General features: G+C 46.4%; 1 protein-coding gene across 1 annotated transcript in view; it reads left to right on the top strand.

Annotated features, from left to right (window-relative positions):
* The window catches only part of LOC310790905 (protein kinase C-binding protein NELL1-like), a gene marked incomplete at its 3' end in the record, with an annotated part of 306,141 nt that overhangs the window by 126,868 nt on the left and 158,062 nt on the right, over nt 1-21,211 (top strand). Inside the window, exons 9-12 of the mRNA XM_083652616.1 lie at nt 1,088-1,190; nt 3,319-3,392; nt 9,954-10,053; nt 15,081-15,209. Of these exons, the coding sequence (XP_083508742.1) occupies nt 1,088-1,190; nt 3,319-3,392; nt 9,954-10,053; nt 15,081-15,209 (406 nt within the window). The remainder of the gene's footprint in view (nt 1-1,087; nt 1,191-3,318; nt 3,393-9,953; nt 10,054-15,080; nt 15,210-21,211) is intronic.

The raw sequence follows: 21,211 nt of genomic DNA, 5'->3' as shown, positions 1-21,211 counted from the left end.
CCCTCCCTCTGGCCGTGATGCCCTGAGATCCCTAAGGCCACCTTGGCAGTGCCCTGCTACCAGCCTGCTACTGTCAGCTGCTTTAAAAGCATCAGTGGTCTCAGTTTAATGTAGCCTGCTCTATGCAGAGGATGTGTCATTTAATCATTTTAACACACATTTCAGAAAAACATCGCTCTTCACGATGTCAATAGAACAATGGCCTTTGTGCCCTGGCATGTGGCCTTGTGCCCTAAAAACAATTGCGACGCAAAAAAATAACTAGCGCATGCTTCCTCTGATACATGTGCATTTGCCAGCCGCTTCTTTTCACCTGACAGCGAGGAGTTTCATCGGCAGGATGTAGCACGTGGGGGATGATCAGATTATTCCCCCCAGTTCCTCTCCCCACGAACACGTGCCTCGACTGACCAGAGGAGGTGCTAGTGCAGCCTGGGTGGGTCTAACTCCGGGCGTTGGGGTTCTCAGTGACCAAAAAGAACATGGACCTTTTTGGTCACTGTGTCACCTGCATTGTGCTAACAGTCCTGGCAGAGACCCATGTTAAGGGCTTGCACAGGGGTGGGGGTGATATTTCGATCCCACGATCTCCCGCTTGCAAAGCGCACACGCTAACCGCCACACCAAGAGAGCTAGCTCCCTTGGTGGAACCGGTTACCGGGCCTTTATACGGGAGTGAGTTTAACCAACAACTCACTATCACTCGGGACTCACAAGGACGCTGCATAGTTCCATTTGTGATGTTTTCATGTCTTAAATAAATGATTCTAAAATGTAGGAAATAGTAACAAAGATAAATGTGGTGTGTCCAAACTTTTGACTGCTAGTGCTAGTGTTAGTAGGTTGTGATAAAGGTAACTGTAGTGAAGCGTTTCTTTGCCATGGCGCACACTGCCTTACAGATAATACTGTAGATATTACATTCTGCCTGTGCAAATGTCAATGACGCCACAGGAGAAAGTAGATGATGCATGTTCCTCGCCACAGGAACACGTGTTCACTGTGGTGTTGGAGCTCTCTCTCTCTCTCTCTCTCTCTCTCTCTCTCTGGTGTTTCCACGTGTTCAGTTAAGCTCTCCTCCTTACAGAACGGCGTGGTGGAGTGTCGCAGGATCTTCTGTCCTCCGGCAAACTGCTCGGAGGACTCGCTGCCGGTGCACGTGGACGGGACCTGCTGTAAGAAATGCAGACGTAAGTCGGCCATGACACGTTTAGATGGAGGCATCCCATCCGCTCACAGCTGAACATTCACAATCAGAATCAGCCAAGTGTGCACACATACAAGGAATTGGACTCCGGTTTGCTTTACTCTCATAGTACTCGCATATAAAAAAAGAAAGAAAGGTAGCTATGCACAAGTTAAAAACAGCCAGGGCAAAAGGGTACATTTAGACATTAGCAACTTCTATACGAGGGATCAGCCCAGCAGCATTTTGGTAAACAAACCGCGTCACTGGGTGGCAACGGCAATGGAACCCTATGGACCCTGAGTTGGAGGGTCTGACTCTAGCCGGCTGGCCGTGTTTACATTTTAAAAACTGCGACAGTTCACACAACTTTAACACGTCATGTATATATTATACATCAAACTCTTGGGCTACTTCTGCTCTCACTCAGAATGTCAAAAATATAAGCGATGTGATGTATAGTGTTTGAGATATTAATGTTTGTTTGGCACAACTCGTACCTATAAGTGCCGCGGGGTTCCACATTTCTGGGTGGCAAGTGACGTCACGCTGATTCGTCCTATATACAATAAGTGTGGTGTAAAGTGTCTGTTTTAAATACGTATGAAAGAATGTACATGTACAGTACATTTATAAATAAGCCACACATGATTGTAAATAAAGGCTTATACAGATATGTTTCACATATTGCACAGTTGTACGCTGTTCAATGTGGACGAGGCTTTGAGTCAGGCATTGTAGTTATTTCCAAGAAAATGTACATCAAATCGTGTGTGTGTGCACAGTTATTCCACAGTTAGTGTAAGCTAAGATAAAAAAAAAATCAACTTGAACAGCTAGCATGGCTGCTCATTATTGTAGCTGCTGTGAACAGCAATTGTCTGGGCCAGATCATATGAAGCTGGTAAAAAACAACGCATTAACCATAAGACCTTGGGATTTTTTTATTTTTATTGAAAGTTTTATACAGGACAAAGACAAGCCTATACAGAAAAATTCTGACAGTCACTAGATGTATTTGCACCTGCCTGTCGTTTCCCACACCCCCAAGCATGTTCACAATCACATAACTCCCCCCCCCCCACTAAACTTAATACATAAAGGCTAACATATAACAGAAAAAAACGTACAAAAAAAAACCATGTAAAAATAACCATCACGATTTAACAGGTTTGGACATATATTTAGCTAGCTGAGCACTTGATTGTAGAAAAGGACTGGATGATAAAAGAGGATCAGTATATAGCGACATATAACATCAACATACTTGAGAATACAGGGCATGTACAAACGAGATCCCGCCAAACAATCTAAATAATGCGTTTAAAATTTGACTGGGCTCGGGATTTTTTTCCAATTCAACGTGTAGAATCGGGACGAAAAAGAATCGATTAGAGCCAACGGTGCGCGGGACACACCACAAAGACTACGGCCGCAGAAGATGCTCACCGCTGCCCCCGGCTTTGCCCAGCACAGGTTATTATTGCCTTGGTGTGTGTGTGTGTCTGGGCTTTAACAGCTCCATGGACAGCTATGCCTCTCTCGCTAGATTGCAGTAACACTCCATCCCTGAAGGATAGTGTCTTTGAATAACTCAAAGCCCCTCCCCCCGCGCTCTCTCCTCGCCTCGCCTCGCCCCCCCCTCCTCCTCCCCTGTGAACATCAGAGCTCTGGCGCAGAAGAGAGAGCAGCGATCCAAACTCCACGGTCCTGGCTGCACCCTGGAGAGGAGAGAAAAGCAGGACTTCATCGCAACCAAGGCCCTATGCTTCATTTTCTATTTCCGTTTCATCGCCAGAGGAAATTATGCAGAAGGCTCCGCTCTGTTGTATTCTTAATGTGGCATTACATTTCTCTCTCCTCTTACAGTATGCACATTAAGCCAGGCACAACTTTCTCTCTAACATATTTAACTATGCAAAACTTCAGGGCTGGGCACAGGCAGTCTCAAAAAACACATTTTTGTGTCTTGACTTATTCTTGTAAATACCACAGGAAAGCTGAATAAGCGGAAGGATAATTCGACTATCTCTGGCAGGTCATGGTTACTGTATAGCTTGTTATTGGAGCAGGTGGTTATTGAAGCGATGGTGTTTTTCTCTCTCTCTCTCTCTCTCTCTCTCTCTCCACAGCTAAATGCACCTACCTGGGCCAGAGCTTCTCTGAAGGCCAGCGCGTTTTGTCTAAGAGCTGCCGCGAATGCAAGGTAACACATCTGCTTGTAAAAGGACATCATTCTGCCGTCCGTGCTGCGGTGTTTAGTCTGCACTCAATGCAGTCTGAGCCTCCATACAAAGTGGGTAAATGTGTCATGATGACTGTGTGTCAGGGTGGGAATTTCGTCATTTTAGGGGTAAGGCCATCTGGCCTTCGGCGTCACAATTTTTTTTTAGGGCACATAAGGCCACATGCCAGGGCACAAATAGAGAAATCTCTATTTACATCGTGAAGAGCGATTTTTCTGAGATGTGTGTTAAAATGAGCCAATGACACATCCTTTGTATAGAGCAGCTACATTAAACTGATACCACTGATGCTTTTAAAGCAACTGACAGTAGCAGGCTGCTACAGTAGCAGGGCACTGCTGCCAAGGTGGCCGTAGGCCGTGTGTCCATATAGCATATTTTCCTAAGCCCCAGCATCTTCTTTCAGCTGTTTTCAATGAGGAGAGAGCGTATGCGGGCACATAGTGACGTCTAGAGAAAGTGCGCTGCAACCAGCGTCTATTTTCAGAGCGATCCGAGATCTTTCAGAAAGACCCTGGTGTCGGGTGCTCCTTTTCAGGCAACTAATCATATGGAGAAACAGCAGATACAGAAAGGCTCAATTGTGTGAGCAGATTGACTACACACTTAATATTTCTGGTGATTGTTGTGCTTTTATCACAGAACGTGTGTTGCTAGCTTGTGAGCTGTTAGCTATCAAGCTAGCTTCCTAACGTTATTTTCAATCTGCTTGATTGCATATTGTGCGCTGGGCTCAGCGCTCCCCAGCGCACTTCCTGGGTTTAACTGTCAGAAAGAGAAGCTATATGGACACCCGGGCCCCGTTCCAATACCCATACTTGTACTTCTTTCTTGTAGTATGTACTGCCGCTGCCCTCACAAAGTATGGATGGTAGTGTACAGCATGCATGCAAAATGCATACTATTGGGACACACTACATCTGTCGTCACGTGAGCTTCCTGAACTCCGACCTCTTGCTCACTTCCGCCGACGTCCGCAGCGCCACATTTGAGTTTTTTTTTTTTTTTTAATAAACAAAGTCTGGCAGTAACAAACAGTACATTATACAACAAATTCAGACTAAACATTTACAAAATTGGAACAGACAATCAAATAAACAAAATAAAATAAATAAAGCAAAAACATTAAGTCAGAGTTCTAAACAGGAATCAAGATATGCATGTTTTGGTACACACCATGCTTGTTTGGTTTTAACATATTTCAAGGCTTTCTTAAAGTTAATTATCTCATTCATGAACACGCAGCTCAGTCAGTGCGACGTAACTCCAGTAGGTGGCGGTAATGCACAAAAAGTTGTTTGCCAACCGCCATAAAACATTAGAAGAAGAAGAAGAAGACATAACTTCCTGCTGCGCAAATGATTGTGGGGAAGTTTGGCTGAAGCAGCATGCATCGATGCATATTCTGAAATAGGAGCTGATGTAGTACAACATCCTGGTACTCTTGGCATACTGCATCTGACATACGGTACTATGTATTGGGACATACTAAATCTTTTTTTGCCTACTAAATAGTATGGAAGTATGGGTATTGGAACGGGGCCAACGGCCTCAGGGATCTCAGGGCATCACGGCCAGAGGGAGGGGCAACGGCCTCCATGGCCTCCGTGTAATTACCACCCTGCTGTGTGCACTGGTCTGTGTGTGTGGTCTGTTATTCAATTAGCCAGTAGGCCTTATTCGTTTCCTGTCTCCTCCCACAATCTGTTCAATCTGCCTTTCTTCTCCTCGCTAATGGTGAGATGGCCAGGTAATTAGAATAACTTATGAACACGCTAACACAAAGGGCTGATTTACATTCACTGTGTGGGCTTATAATTAAAGTCATTATTCCAGTCCAGCGTAGAGGAGAGGTGCGCGTTCTTCACTAAAGAAGTCATTTATCTTTAAAGGCACATTTTAAAGGGGGGAAATTAGTGTTCCGTGCATGTAATTGCTGACAAAAGAGCTACACCGTGGATTCCCGGACTCGTAATTAGCCTTTGGAGACCTTAAAACATTGTCATATTGTTGTTTTGCAAGCCGTGTTTCAAATACTTACGGCCCCGGCGCTTGCACGCCTGGACGGCCGGTAAATGCTGCACTTGTTGTAACATTAATTTGCCGTGTGGTCGACAGTGTGGATATGAAGATGTGGAAACACACCGTGTGGTCGACAGTGTGGATATGAAGATGTGGAAACACAGCCGGACGGACTTGTTTTTTACTCTGCCTTTGTCTCCTGACTGCAGTTTGCTTTGTGCACAGACAGAAAGGCTTTTAGCAAAACTCTGCTCAGATCCCTTCATCCATTAGGAGGCTACGGGATCAGATTCAGACAGTGTTTTGTATGTATGTGTGTGGGGATCAGATTCAGACAGTGTTTTGTATGTATGTGTGTGGGGATCAGATTCAGACAGTGTTTTGTATGTATGTGTGCGTCCGTGCTTCCTCATATCCCCGATACAGCATCGGACAAAACAAAAACCCAAACCGCTACACACACAACTTGTCCCTTTCTGTTTCAGTCTGTTAGCGGTAAATCCAAAAGGACTAGTGTGTCGGTGCTTTTGTTTTTCCGGTGGTTTGGTAAGATCGGCCATGATGCAGCTGCTGCTGAATCTCCATTCCTTTTTACGTCTATTTTCAAAGTTTGGTCACGAACGAGAGGCGGGAGTTTGGAGAGGCGGCGCTGGCGGCGGGTCTCATCGGACTCCCCTAATTTGCATAAAGGAGACTAGACCTCCATTTTATGCAAATGAGGAGCGGCCCAGTCAGTGTGACTCACTCGGTGCTTCTGGGAAATTGCTGTGGCGCGACAGCAGGAATGCACAGCACGTCCGCTCACTTACACAGGAAATGACTGGTGAAGCGTGGAAGTAACGGGAACCAGTGGAAACATAGCATAAGCTGAACTGCATCCTCTGTATGGAATGAGCTCCATTCTCGCTATCGTTTACCTGGTCCATTTTCATTTTCAACAGCATTATACATTTTTGGCTCGTCCACAACAGCGGGGCCAGCCATAAACGCAAATGTCTGTCACTGACTGGGTGGGTGACTGACTGAGTGAGTGAGTGAGTGATGAAGGTACACCATTGGTTGGCCAGATGAAGTTAGCATATTTTCTCTACTAGTGGGCGGTAGTCAATTAAAAGCCAGGTCTCTGATAATGGCCGCCATCAAGCGGGTTGAAAATCGGCAAAAGCCTTGAGATGGTCAAATTCAGCACGGTGCCACAGTGTTTCTATCAGTCCGCATCCATCACAGTTAAATTAACATTTGAGATGGTTCTGAACAGCCGCTCCAGGCAGAGCCACATCAGCTCTGTGAATAAACAACTCTCTAATCAACACTTGGCAACTCCAAATAATTGTCACAGAAGCCCCTATAAAACACGGGGGGGGGGGGGGGGGGGTATTTCTATTTGCTGTGTACTTGTGGATTTGTGTTTTCAGCAAATAGCCACAGCTCCGTGTTTTGTGTGCAGCCGGCTCAATCTGCCTCACAGAGTGCGAGTCTCCTCGTTAAGGGGCAGTCTCGGGCCATGGGGAGCCCACTCCCAGTCCAGACATTCAATTAAGATCAGAGCGCCTGCTGAGGCTGTGCACTGTGTGTCACAGGAGCCTGAGAGCCTGCTGAGGCTGTGCACTGTGTGTCACAGGAGCCTGAGAATTCCTCATTCGCGGCGGCGGCCTGCATCGACTGGCTAATCTCACCAGCTAACAACAATTAGCTGCCTGCCTGCCTGCTGTGGCTGCTGGAGACGGGCTCAATTGCCACTGGAGGAAAATGCGGAACTTTTTCTCCCCGAAATGAAACAGTCCCTTGAGCCCCGGTGTGGAATGGGATCTCATCGAGATTAGGCTGGAGGGCGATTTTTCTGCCTGGCTACATGTCTGCAGTGTGCTCACTGCTCAGTGGAAATCGTTGTTTCCCCAGGATTGGTCGTTCGTTGCTCCACCCGCTCTGCCGATGGGGAGAGCCGTAGACTAGCACATGCTTCCCCCGATACAGTCGCCAGCCGCTTCTTTTCAAGGGGTTTCACCAGCAGGACGTACTGTAGCGCGTGGGAGAATCACGCTACCCCCACCAAAAATAAAATAAATAATAATAATAATTTAAAAAAGGCACCCCCCGACCAACCAGAGGAGGCACTAGTGCAGCGACCAGGACTCATAACCCACCGGCTTCCCACCCGCAGACACGGCCAATTATTGTGTCTGTAGGAACATCTGACCAAGCCGGAGGTACAGCACCACTGCTGGGAATTGAACCCGGGTCTCTGAGGTAGGTGAGTGCTTTTATCGCTACACTACACAGACACCCCTGCTATACAACAGCTTTATATCTCTGCCTCTTAACTTGAAGACACCAAATTAGCATTTCCCCCCCCCCCCCCCACTGATTTGCAAATGTTAGCATGGTGGGTAACGTAGCGTGTAGCGTGGCAGAATACTGTAACGTAACAGGGAAACAGTGGTGGGGCGAGATCCAGCCTCACAATACAGAGCTGCTGTTTTATTGAAACACAGCGCAGTGGAGGAAGCGGTTGGCGTGGCACGTACAAAAGCACGACTTTGAAGGGAACTTTTGAAGGTGAAAAGCATCGTGGGGATTTGAGTCGATGCTTCAGACCTTTGCAGGGACCACCGGAGCAGCGGAGCACAGACAGGCCTGTCTTGTGTCTGCCATGCAAGCGAACAGAGCTATTTGTTTTGATGGCCCATGGGAAGATGACATGCAGTCTTATCTACCTCCGCTCTCTGCTCTCCTGCCTTGGGTGTATCAGTGGCGTCCGCGCTATCAGTATTCATGTCCTTCTCGCGGATGTGAACCGGCTCTCTCTCTCTCTCTGTTGTCATGGCAGCGCGCTGCTCAGGCAGGTGTTATCTTCAAATGGACTTTTCTGAATATCTGGTGTCAAAACATCCTTTGTGAGCGTCTCAGGTTTAATACATCTCAGTAGCTGTGTCAACTTTACCTTTTGTGCTGCTCATCCAATTACAGTATCAGGTTCTATCTGACATGATGCTGCTCGACGAGCAGTTCAAAGTTACACCATGTTTGTTGAAGTAGGTAAAAGTGGTCATTAATTGGCTTTACTTTGTGGGATAGTAGAACTTGAATGCTTAATATCTCCAAACTTTGCTGAATGTATATGATGTATGTATATGAAGTTTACTTTCATATACCACTATTCTTTAAAGAGCTCCATATGCATTTATTTTAATATATGACGTTTCGGCCCTCCGGCCTTCTTCAAGATCAACAATATTGTACTGTTGTACCATTACTATTGTTGATCTATTGTACTATTACTATTATACCATTACTATTGTTGATCTATTGTATCAGTGTTTCCCCTAGAAACATTTTCAGGCCTGGAGGGATTTCGGAACGTCCCCCAAACGCAACAGTGGGGGCCTCGCTGGCGACGCTAAACTTTTAGCTAACCTGTTCGCATCTATGTTGGCAATGGCATCCCAAGTATCATCGTACTATTATGGGATGCGATGCCATCAGTTGTATTATGGGATGTGCGTTTCCCAGGCAATGACACACGTTGACACGTTTTGGACCAGCGCCGCACGCTGGCACAATGCTCCTAAAAGCAAAATGCTTATTGTTTTTGAATGATTTGGCATCTTCTATTACTGTGAACACTGTCAACACCAGTATTGTTGTATTCTTAATATGCCATAAAGGTTTATTGAAATTTTGGGGAGAGCAGGAAGACTTTTTTTCTCTCTTTTTTTTCCCACTGGCCTGTAGAATGGTAGGGGAAACACTGTTTATTGTACTATTACTATTGTACTATTACTATTGTCGATCTTGAAGAAGGCCGGAGGGCTGAAACGTCTTACAGAGAAAGGCATATGGAACCAGAGCGACACTTCTTTCATCTCAATTTGACTACCAGTGATCAGCACCTCACTACAACCTTTGGTGTGCGTTACTTTTCCTTGTATGCTCAAATGTGTGCAATCATCTATTTATTTGCCTAAAAATATCAGTCATTATTGCCAGCTAATGATAATAAAACCTTACTCTTCTCCCAAAAAGGGGGAACATGCTAGTGTTGTAATGCTAGTCTACAGGAGGTTTGCTCAAAAAGATACTGCTGATTTCAGATGTTGTTTGATCTTATGTTGTGATATTTTAGTCATTTGAATTAAAATGTTCTATTGTATGAATTCAGAGTGTTTTCTCCGGGCCTTTACACCCTCGCTCTCTGGACTCTATTTGAGACCTGGCATCGATTGGATGTTTCATACTAGGGGTGCACCGATCGATCGGCAAGCAATCTGTATCAGCCGATTTTGACCTCAAATATGCGATCGGCAACTTTCTTTGAGGAGTTTATATATCGGTGATCGGTAATCAGTGATTGGTCGATGATCGGTTGGGCAGATATTTCCCATCGGCAATCGGTGATCGGTGGCAAAAAACGTGATCGGTGCACCCCTATTTCACACTATTATGGTAACTAAGTCTACAGTACAGCATCACAGCATCTGTCTCTCCTGATGTCCTTCCAGAATGGCCTGATGCTGAAAGTCACAGAAACCTGTCCGGACCTCAACTGCACCCTCGGTGACCAGATCCTACCTGACAGCAGATGCTGCAACGTTTGCAAAGGTGGGTGGTCCTCCTCGTCACACTGGTCTCAGTCACATGAAACACCAGCCTGATATCAGACTGAATTGTCGACTGGTCACACGAACAGTTCCCTCTTCAGTCTGACATTGCCTCCACTCTAACTGATTTCCATAGTGTGTAAATCCCCAGGGAAATTTTATTTACACTAACCAATCACTAGAGACCAACAGCATATTCACCTTAATCTAATCCAGTGAGGAGAACGGGAGGTGGGCTGTTTGGATTTCAAAGTAGTTGCTAGTTACTTTTAATTCATTTAAAGCACGGCCGCCATTGTTATTAGGTCCGACCAGAGTTATATAAAAGAGAGACTGGCGCTAATGGAAGTCCGAAGTGCGTGACTCACCTAGCTATAGCAAAGAGCGTGGAAGGAAAGAGACGACACTCCGGCCATTTTTGGAAACAGAATGCGCCTCGCAGTGGTCAGCTGCGGTAGCGCGGGCCCCTATAATCAGCCTCTCTAAACAGTAACTCAACGGGAGTTGAACCTCGGGTCCTTTTCATTAGGTATTTATCTTGAAAAAACTAAACAAAGAAAACGAAAAATTTTGCTTAGCTTCCACAATATGGTTGTTGTTTTACATCCCTGCACTAACCACTTCAATCAAGATTTGCAGTACGCCCGGAAAAGATGTGAATCCCCAAAGTTTAGAGTGTTCTCCCATTGAGTTACTGTTTAGAGAGGCTGATTATAGGGGCCAGCGCTACCGCAGCTGACCACTGCGAGCCTGTGCGAGGTTCTTTTGGCGCTGTCACGCTTCCAAAAATAAAAAATGGCGGAGGCTGCTGGGCGCTGATGTTGCAATGGGGCAATATGGAGCTGTCATTTCTTTCCATAAAAGTTCTTTGGCTATAGTCTGTGTGGGGGAATAGTTCCAGGAAGTACATTTGAATGCGTAAAATAAAGCGGATAATATACAATTTGATTGTTTAAATGTCTGACCCTTTCAAAGTACATCACAAACGGTCCATTCTGCTGCAACGCTACAACACTGCTTAATCCAGAACATTACTTCGGGGAACTTTTACAAGTAAAAAAAACTGGTCCGTTGAAGTGAATGGAGATGATGCAACTCTTATATCTCTATGGCTCTGTGTCCGACGCAGTTGACACCAGCTTGACCAACACAGTCTCACAGACAATTGTAAAATAGCAACGTTTTGGACGAACGTTGCTACTGTATGTTACAATTTCGGCTCTAAAATTGTAAAATGGTAACGTTCTGAGATTTTGGGGTTAGGGTAGGGGGAGGGGTTAGAAACGGAAAATCTCCGTAAACCACACCCACCCCTGTAGAAACATACGTTACCATTTTCCAATTTCGGAGACGAAATTGTAACATAGCAACGTTGGTCCAAAAACGTTGCTATTTTACAATTTTTCTGGAGATCGGGTTGGCTTGACAATGGCGTTAGTCCCTCCCATTGTGCTGTTTATTGACTCTGATTGGCTGATCATTAGTCCCCCATAGCGCTCATTGGACAAGTTGTTTTTTCAACAAATCGCTGTTGCATGTCACGATGCCAAACCAAGAGTACCCAACTGGGTGGAGTGGGCAGTTTGAAGGTGTGGACCCAGGCAAACGAATCACACAAACGCTCTGTGAACAGGAGGAGCACAGCCCATCTCTGCCTGCCTGGGAGCCGCTTCACATTATTCTGTGTGTCTTTGGGTCCAGTATGGATGCTTCATCTGTTCTTGGCTGGGAAACCTATCAGAGCAGATTGGTCTGTCTGCTTTAGAGCACCCGCTGTGCCAATTTGCCTGAACCCCAGCGCTTTGGCAGGGAGGTGCAGGGTAAATAGCCAACGGTGATTCAGTAAATACATTGAATAAACAAACGTTGTAGGATGCTGTCAGCTGGAGAGGCAGAATGAAAGAAACCTGGGGGCCGTTATGAGCAGAGAGAATGGATCTTGTTAAGTAAGATAAGCAGTGTGGAGAGGAGAGGAGAGGACAAGAGGAGAGGAGAGGAGAGAGGGTAAGAGAGATGAGAAGGGAGGGGGGATGACCGTTCCGAACGAAATCAATGTCTTATCAGTTTCTATGAACTCCCCCTCCAGTGTATTTTGTCATTTTTAAAATATATCATGTTTTTCAGAGTCATGTCCTGAAAATGTTGATTAACCACACTCTTCGCCAAATATTTTCTTGACAAATGACTTAATTTTGTGCTCAAGTTCAGAAAGTTAAGTTCGTTGCTAAAGGGGGATGATTTTAATATTTATTCATATCTATTTTAAAATTTAAAATGGGATGATTGATTATTAGTGGAAATTGTCATGCATACTGTATGATAATTATTGTGACTAAGGACAAGCTAGCTTGCTTACTAGCTGGCTGCTGTACAAAGCTACGACGCGCTCAAAACGGCACTGACGTGACTTTAAACACTAACAACTGGCTTGCCAGTACAAGTCACGCTGATTGGTCGAATCCGTTTTGAAATCCATTGCCCGGTTGTTGAGGAATCGGCAGGCTAATGCGGCTATTCCTTGTGGCTAATGCTGCGTAGGAACGTCTGTGAATACGGTTTCCGGCCGGTGATTACGCAAATAGCGTAGCACAGAATCATATCGCGTATGGCTATTAACCAGCGTACACATATTGTTTGAAAAAGAACACAGTTAAAACAGCCGTTAAACTGACTGGATGGGGGCTTTAAAGATTAGTCTCAGTGGTGCTTCTCTACCACCCTCTCATTCTCTCTCTCTCTCATTGTCTCTCTCTCTCTCTCTCTCTCTCTCTCTCTCTCTCTCTCTCTCTCTCTCTCTCTCTCTTGGAGCCACTCATTATTTCCAAATCATCTCAGACTCCAGGCCTCTCCTCTCCTCTCCTCCATGACTCAGTGCTTTGTTTCCCCTCTGAAATGGAGTTGTGCCTCGTCATTAAGTTCTCAGAGTCATACTGGCTCTGTGTCAAATGATCATTATTACACATTCTGTCAGCGAACACGAGGGTCCCCCTCCATGTTACTGAGAGGGGAAAATGTCAAGCCTGCAGTTTGGCCAAGTAGTGTGTGTGTGTGTGTCACAGTAGCTGCATTCCATTGTTTGTTTCACCGTTTCATGTCGTTTGTGGTATCCAAACTGTACTATAGCACACGCACGCACGCACACACACACACACACACGCATGCACGGACGCACACGCACACACACACAGGCTACATGAGAGAGAGAGAGAGAGAGAGGGGGAGAGTGATGCAGACGCAGCTCTTTCCTCAGTAATGGCTCCCCATGCCCCCTGCTCCTCATGGCTTTCATGTACAGCCAGCCTGTCCCTCATTACAGGAGATGATGGCCTACATCAGCTCCTACCTACAGAGCAGGAGACAATATGCACTTTGCACACAGCACTGCTGTTCTTCTGTCAGCCTGTCTGCCTGTCTGTCTGTCTGTCTGTCTGTCTGTCTGCCTGTCTGTCTGCCTGTCTGTCTGTCTGTCAGCCTGTCTGCCTGTCTGTCTGTCTGTCTGTCTGTCTGTCTGTCTGTCTGTCTGTCTGTGTAGTAGTACTAGTAAATAGTGGTAGTGAATGCTATTTTCCTCTGATGATGTCCTAGTGTAAGCATGTAGAGGTTGAATAAGAGGGGCCAAGGATTGATCCCTGTGGAACTCCACATGTCATACTGGCCCTTTCCGAGACAAAGTCCCCCGCCGTAGACACACACAGAGTCTTGTAATTCATGCCTTGCAGGTAGGTCTTGAACCAATTTAAGACCGGGCCAGAAAGTCCAACCCAATTTTCTAGTCTATCTAATAGTGTGATCAAATGCAGTACTAAGATCCAGAAGCACGAGGATAGAAGAGAACAGAACCGAATAGAACATTATTGTCCACCAGGGTGGAAAATTGTCTTCACTCACAAAGAGGGGAAAAGTGGCAAGAGAAGAAGGATAGAAATCTTGCCTGAATTTGTGTTTATACGAAGATAATTCACAAATCTAATCAGAGCTGTCGAAGGCCGATCGTGGGGTGTAAATTCTGATTGTAAATGGTCAAAGTGGGCATTTGATATTAAATAGCTGTTAAACTGGTTGAAGCATTTTCTTACTAATAAAAGGTAGATTGGAAATAGGAGGAAGTTTATTGTTTCAAGATTTTCTTCATTGTTTTATGATGATTTCTTGAAATAAGTCCTATTGGCATGAATCAAGAACCGGCAAGATTATCTGCCAGTGCAGTGAGATTTTAGGTGTCCTTTATTTAACCAGGAAGGTCCCACTGAGATACAATATGTCTTCTGCCAGGGAGTCCTGCTGAAGATGGACCGCACAATAAAAAGCTTTCTTATAAAAAGCAACCAGAGACGAATAACACCACAGAACCACAACAAATAAGTACAAAACATACAGGGCTCAGAGGCTGAAAATAATCACAATGGACCATAATGACACATGTTAAACGCAATGATCAACGCTTGTTCTGTAGAAAAACTCTGTTTCAAATAGATTTTAAACATGTCCAGAGAGGGCAGAGATTCCAAGTTGAGTACTGTATGTCTCGTAGCATGTGGTGTTTGAAATGAAAAGGCAGAGATAATTTCATTTCATGGAGGCGCACAGCCTGTGGCAGCACAGCCTGTGGCAGCACAGTATGGCAGTGCAACAAAGCATACATGTAACTCCTGCAGTGTCGCCTTGATGGGTCACGGTCTCTGAGAGATAATTCTACCCACAGTATGTGAACAGCATGTGCGTGTGTGTGCGTGTGTGTGTGCCTAAGTGTGTGTGTGTGCCTAAGTGTGTGTGTGTGCTTTCATGGAAGCTACAACTTTTATCGTTGCAGCAAATTTACTGCAGTCATAAACTTTACACCACAGGCTTCTAATATTGTGCACCACAAAAAGGTGGTTGCTTGTTTGCGCGCACACGTGTGTGTGTGTGTGTGTGTGTGTCTACATAGCGCTTCAATGCCGCCAGTCAGAAAGTTTTATGACCTAAGTAAATCCATTGTGTTGAGACACATTTTCTTTCTTTCTTCCCCTTTCTTCCCCTTTCTTCCAGGTTATGACTTCTGCGCAGAGGGACTGATTTGTGGAGAAAACTCGGAGTGTAAAAACCGGAATACTAAAGCAGAGTGTGAATGCAAGAGCGGCTATGCCTCCATTCACGGGGATTCCACTTATTGTGAAGGTAGGACTACTCCGTCCAACTCAAAGCTGAACTAGGGCTCATCTTATTGTGAAGGTAGGCCTACTCCGTCCAACTCAAAGCTGAACTAGGGCTCATCTTATTGTGAAGGTAGGCCTACTCCATCCAACTCAAAGCTGAACTAGGGCTCATCTTATTGTGAAGGTAGGCCTACTCCATCCAACTCAAAGCTGAACTAGGGCTCATCTTATTGTGAAGGTAGGCCTACTCCATCCAACTCAAAGCTGAACTAGGGCTCATCTTATTGTGAAGGTAGGACTACTCCATCCAACTCAAAGCTGAACTAGGGCTCATCTTATTGTGAAGGTAGGCCTACTCCATCCAACTCAAAGCTGAACTAGGGCTCATCTTATTGTGAAGGTAGGACTACTCCGTCCAACTCAAAGCTGAACTAGGGCTCATCTTATTGTGAAGGTAGGACTACTCTGTCCAACTCAAAGCTGAACTAGGGCTCATCTTATTGTGAAGGTAGGACTACTCCGTCCAACTCAAAGCTGAACCTTATTGTTAAGGTAGGACTACTCCGTCCAACTCAAAGCTGAACTAGGGCTCATCTTATTGTGAAGGTACTGTAGGACTACTCCATCCAACTCAAAGCTGAATTAGGTCTCATCTTATTGTGAAGGTAGGCATACTCCATCCAACTCAAAGCTGAACTAGGGCTCATCTTATTGTGAAGGTGGGACTACTCCATCCAACTCAACGCTAAACTAGGGCTCATCTTATTGTGAAGGTAGGCCTACTGCATCCAACTCAAAGCTGAACTAGGTCTCATCTTATTGTGAAGGTAGGCCTACTCCATCCAACTCAAAGCTGAACTAGGGATCATCTTATTGTGAAGGCAGGGCTACTCCATCCAACTCAAAGCTGAACCTTATTGTGAAGGTAGGCCTACTCCATCCAACTCAATGCTGAACTAGGGCTCATGTTATTGTGAAGGTAGGACTACTCCATCCAACTCAATGCTGAACTAGGCCTCATGTGTCTGGTTCATAATATCCATTAGCTTGGACTGTTGAAAGCGCTAGGAGCTGCCGCTGTGTCAGCGTTTAATTCATGAGCCTCTCCTGGGAGGAAACGAGGGCTTTTATATAGGCCATGAGACACAGAACGAGACTTGTAACGAGCTGATATAACGTGATGAGTGGATGAAGTGACGGCCGTCTTGATGGAGGGCATCGGTGCCTTCTGAATGTGTGCTCGTGAACTTGAGTCTGTCCTCGTTACGGCAGCAGCAGCGCTCTGACACATCACAGTCTCGTAAAAAATTTGTGCAACGATCACAAAGTCGTTAAACACGGGTTTCCTGCTGTCGACAAATGACCTGGGGCCGGTTGCACCAACTGGTCTTACACTGGTCTTAAGCTAAGTTGGTCGTAACTTTACGACCTACAGCTACGCCGGTTGCACCAAGACGACTTAAGCCTTATTTTCACTAAGACCAGGCGTAACTCCTACGCCTCGTCAGGAGGAGGCGTAGAGCCTGCCTGTAACAGAGATCTCCGCGGAGACCTTTTTGACCGTCATCGTCGTAACATCGCCAGTTCGCCGTCTTTGAAAGCACGACGTTAGATTATAACTAACTACTTGTGTGGCTTAGCCTTCCCAAATGTTGGCGTTAATTCTTTTAGAATTTAATACATAGAATTGGGAACGTTACATTCAATTTCATTCAGACTCCCTGACACTAATCGCCGCCGCCATTTTCCCCCGGGGCTTCCACAGGAGGAGGGGGGTGGGAGGAGGGAGGGTGTAGTGACGCACATACAGTAGTGGGTGACGGCGCGAGGCACATGTGGGCCAATCAGAGGGCATTCCCCGACAATTCACATGAACGCGCATTGCTATGACCAGCATAGTTAAGACCAGAGTAAGTTGTGTTGGTGCAACAGGCGTAAGTCCATGGTCTTAACTAAGACCGACGTAGGAGTTACGACCAGGCATAGTTAAGACCAGTTGGTGCAACCGGCCCCTGAAGATTAAGTTCCTACACGGCAAGGAGTTATGTGACAGTACAGTAGCACACGTCGGATTATCTGACCATTGCAGAAACGTGCACATGAAAAGATGAGCTAATGGTTGACTGAAGGCAACAACAATGTTTTGCTGAAGTTAAAGTGAAGTTTTGATCATGCAGTTAAAGGGTCACTTTTCTGATTTTTAACCAGCTTTGTATCATTACAAAATCAGTAGTATATATGCAAATGAACAATGTTTAATTCCCTCCATCGTGCCTTGATTCACAGAACTTCCTGGTCAAAATGATGTCATAATGATGTCATCTTGAGCAGTTTTGCCATGCGGTGTCACTATTAACTGTAGTTTCAACGGCAGACCCATGAGAGTTCTTACGCTGATACACTACATGACTGCATGCTGCGATTCTCTCTCTGGGTCTGGGACACTTCTATCACCAAACTGGTGTCGGACTTCTGGCCAGTGATTGGCTCCCCCGAAGTCCTGGGGGCACCAATCAGTAACGACGTTAGCGATCAGGCGCGCCCACCCAACATGACACTGTTGACTTTTGAAAATGAACCACTCTCTCATTAGTGCTACGACCTGTACAGTATTTGAGTCTCGGCAGAGACTGCTGTTGGTGCTTGGTGAGGAGCTGGCTGGGTGCTTGGTGAGGAGCTGGCTGGGTGCTTGGTGAGGAGCTGGCTGGGTGCTTGGTGAGGAGCTGGCTGGGTGCTTGGTGAGGAGCTGGCTGGGTGCTTGGTGAGGAGCTGGCTGGGTGCTTGGAGAGGAGCTGGCTGGGTGCTTGGTGAGGAGCTGGCTGGGTGCTTGGAGAGGAGCTGGCTGGGTGCTTGGTGAGGAGCTGGCTGGCTGCTTGGTGAGGAGCTGGCTGGGTGCTTGGAGAGGAGCTGGCTGGGTGCTTGGAGAGGAGCTGGCTGGGTGCTTTGCGAGGAGCTAATGGCCTTATTTGATTAAGAGGCTGGGGATCGGCGCTCGGCGGATTGAGGGATTTGCGTGACGCTGGCTGCAGTTGTCTTTGGGTCGCAGCCACAGCATGCTGATTTCCACTAAGCACACTGAGCGCTGTGTCGCCACCACCAACCCCTCCAGTCTGTCTGCCTCTGTTTGATCTGCGTGGCAAAGAGGTTTACCCCAATCCACGCGCCACATGAGCGAGGCCTGCGATAGGCCGATTGTTCAGATCAGCGATGTGAACATCGTTGAACCATGGCTCTGTTGGCTGTGGCGGCATTATCCATGTTTGCGTTTGCTCTCCCTAAAGGCAGCTCAAACATCTCCTCTAAATGGATTAGCTCAAGTCCTGCATGTACAGGAAATGACACGGCTCTCACCTCTCCATCTTAAATTGGCTTAGGATAACACGTCTTACACGGCAGGCTAGGGGATAATTGTGTTTTATGTTGATGGTTTTATCTGAGGATTTTTAACGTGGAGCGCTTTCATTTATTTATTTGTGTATTTCTTTTGCGCCGCGCTCCCAAACAAAAGCCTGACGGGGCGGCGCTGATTCCCTAATAGATGTTCTGCACAGCAAATTAATTTCCACTGCCTTCTAACCAGGAGAATGCTTCTGGCTGCGGGTCTAAGCTGTCATTAAACATGATCAATGTATCCTCCTCATGCATATTTAACGTGCAGTTGAATGATTAAAGATGAGATTATTTACTTGTTAACAAAGAGCTGCAGCACACAGGACCGGATGATTTCACAGCGTCAGTTTAAGCCTCCTCTCTTTGAACATGCAAGGCAGCTAACAGAGCCGCTTCACTGCGTAGGTGTTCCTCTCTCTGAACTTGCAGGCAGCTAAAGCGTTTGTTCACACCAGGCGCTTAACAGAAGCAGAGCTGAAGCTAAAGCCACGCTCAGGCTAAACCGCTCACACAGGAAGCACTCTCTTCTCCTCAACGCCTCGCTCGGCGCGACTTGACCCCGCCCACAACTTCCATTGACTTCATCCCTGGCAGCTTCACGCTTGGAAAATAGAGCTGAATCCTGAACGATGGCTTCAGGGCAGCTTCAGCGTGGCTTGAGCGTGGCACACGCGCGCGGCTGGTGTGAACGGCCTCGCCTGTTAACAAGGACGCCGAAATGAAACTTGTGGCTTCAGCGTAAGCTTCAGCGTTGCTTGAGCATTGCTTCGGCGTTATGGTGTGAACGCCCCCTGTAACTCGTGGAGGCCAGAGCCGCTTCACTGCGTAGGTGTGAGATAAGATAACTCAGCTTATCTGGTTTTCTCTTGTAGTCTAAGTTGAATGCAGTGCTTAATTGTCCTGAATGGGAAATTTGGCTTGAAGCAAGCTGCACGGCTTTATATGTGATCATGCACATTCAGCATGCCTACAGGAGTGAGTCAGTGCCTGTGGGTATTTGCTTCCAGTTTGTCATAGATTTGCCGAACGGGCTGAATATGCAGGATTGCATTTTTCTCTCCTCTTCACATTTATGTATTCAACACAGAAAGGGCCTTTATCCACACGTTTAAATTAAACGGATTTTTGTTTGACAATCATCTGAATTATAATCCCTATGGAGTTATTTTTCGCGATTTAAAAGGGAGATTTATCCTGCAAAATTATGTTGGACTACGAGTTGATGATGTGTTGACGACGATGCAGCATTATTGTGCCTATCTGCGGCGCCATCGCTAATGAAGGCCTGACTTGGTTATTTCTACACATAGCGAGAGGAATGCGGTGGATGATGTTAATATTCAAGGCCAGCTGTCCAATCTAGGAGATGGTAGGAATGTGCTTGCATGTGCAGAAGTCAGACACACACGCACAATCAAATACACACACACACACACACACACACACACACACACACACACACACACACACACACACACAATAAACACAAACATGGCCGCACACTAATGAGTATGGTTTGTTTTCCGAGTTTAAATCACCTCCTCGCCTGCCCACCAAGGCCTGCGTCTATTCACGCCATTAAAGTTGCATTTCTGAGTGTATATGTGCTGACATCCTTCTCGGCGAGCTTGATGGTATGAGGCCAATTGGAAACGGTCCCTCCTGGGAGGGCGATGATGAGAAAGCAGTTCCTCCTCTCTCCGGCTCGGAGGAACACGTCCTAACCCCGCGAGAAGCCCGGGGAGAGAGAAGGCAGCGGCTGCTATTGATCGCTCTTGTCAACACTCAAAAGGCCTCTGACAAGGCTTAGTGCAGGCCTGCTGGCTTGAGCCTCACCAACTCACCAACAGCCTGGAGCAAGATGCATCAGCCTGCTAGAGCAGACCTGGCGTTACTGTTTGCATCGATAACTAGGGGAGGAGAGCAGCATCTCTGCCATGTCTCCCCCCCCCTTCTTCTGTGCCCGGAAGACTTTGAGCTGTTTCTCCTCTACTCCTACTGCTCTATCTGATCCACCGGATTCAAATCCACAAGCAGTGCGAAACCTCTGCAGGACACGTATTGATTTTTTTTAGCATGAGTTTACAATAGGAGTTGGGAGCCTTGCCAACCCTTACACCAGTGAAACATTTCCACACACCTGATTGAATGTTCTATGTTTTTCATTCTCTTGAAGCCATTTAGATTTAAAGGCTTCTGCTTAAAGGAGAATTTCTTTTCTTTTTAACCTGGACCCATCTCCTGGCAATAATTATGATTTGGCCACTCACCCAGCGATGTCCGCGGCGTTTCTGGCCGTCCTAGCGTTGTTTTGAGATCAATCGCGTCCAAGTCAGTTGTAAAATGGAGCTGATTTGGGGCCGAGTGTGAGCCTGTCTTTCCTGCATCTAAATAGCTATTTTTATTCCCGTTTTCGCCACATATCGTCCTAATGTGATCCCTCGACATCCACCAGAGTGATATTTCGCCCCAGGCCATTTCCTGGAGTCTCCCAGGGATCAAATTGCCTCAAACGTGATCTCGGTCACCAAGTCTCGTAAAGTCCCGCGATACTTTCCTGCCGACTGGCCAACTACAGGTAGGACGCTTTGCAGTGGTGGTTTTAGCGTAACCTATGTGGGGTGTGGCGTAACC

The sequence above is a fragment of the Poromitra crassiceps genome (assembly GCF_964638095.1).
Source record: "Poromitra crassiceps genome assembly, chromosome: 16".
NCBI classification, from domain to species: Eukaryota; Metazoa; Chordata; class Actinopteri; order Beryciformes; family Melamphaidae; genus Poromitra; species Poromitra crassiceps.
This window is presented reverse-complemented; position numbering and strand designations above follow the sequence as displayed.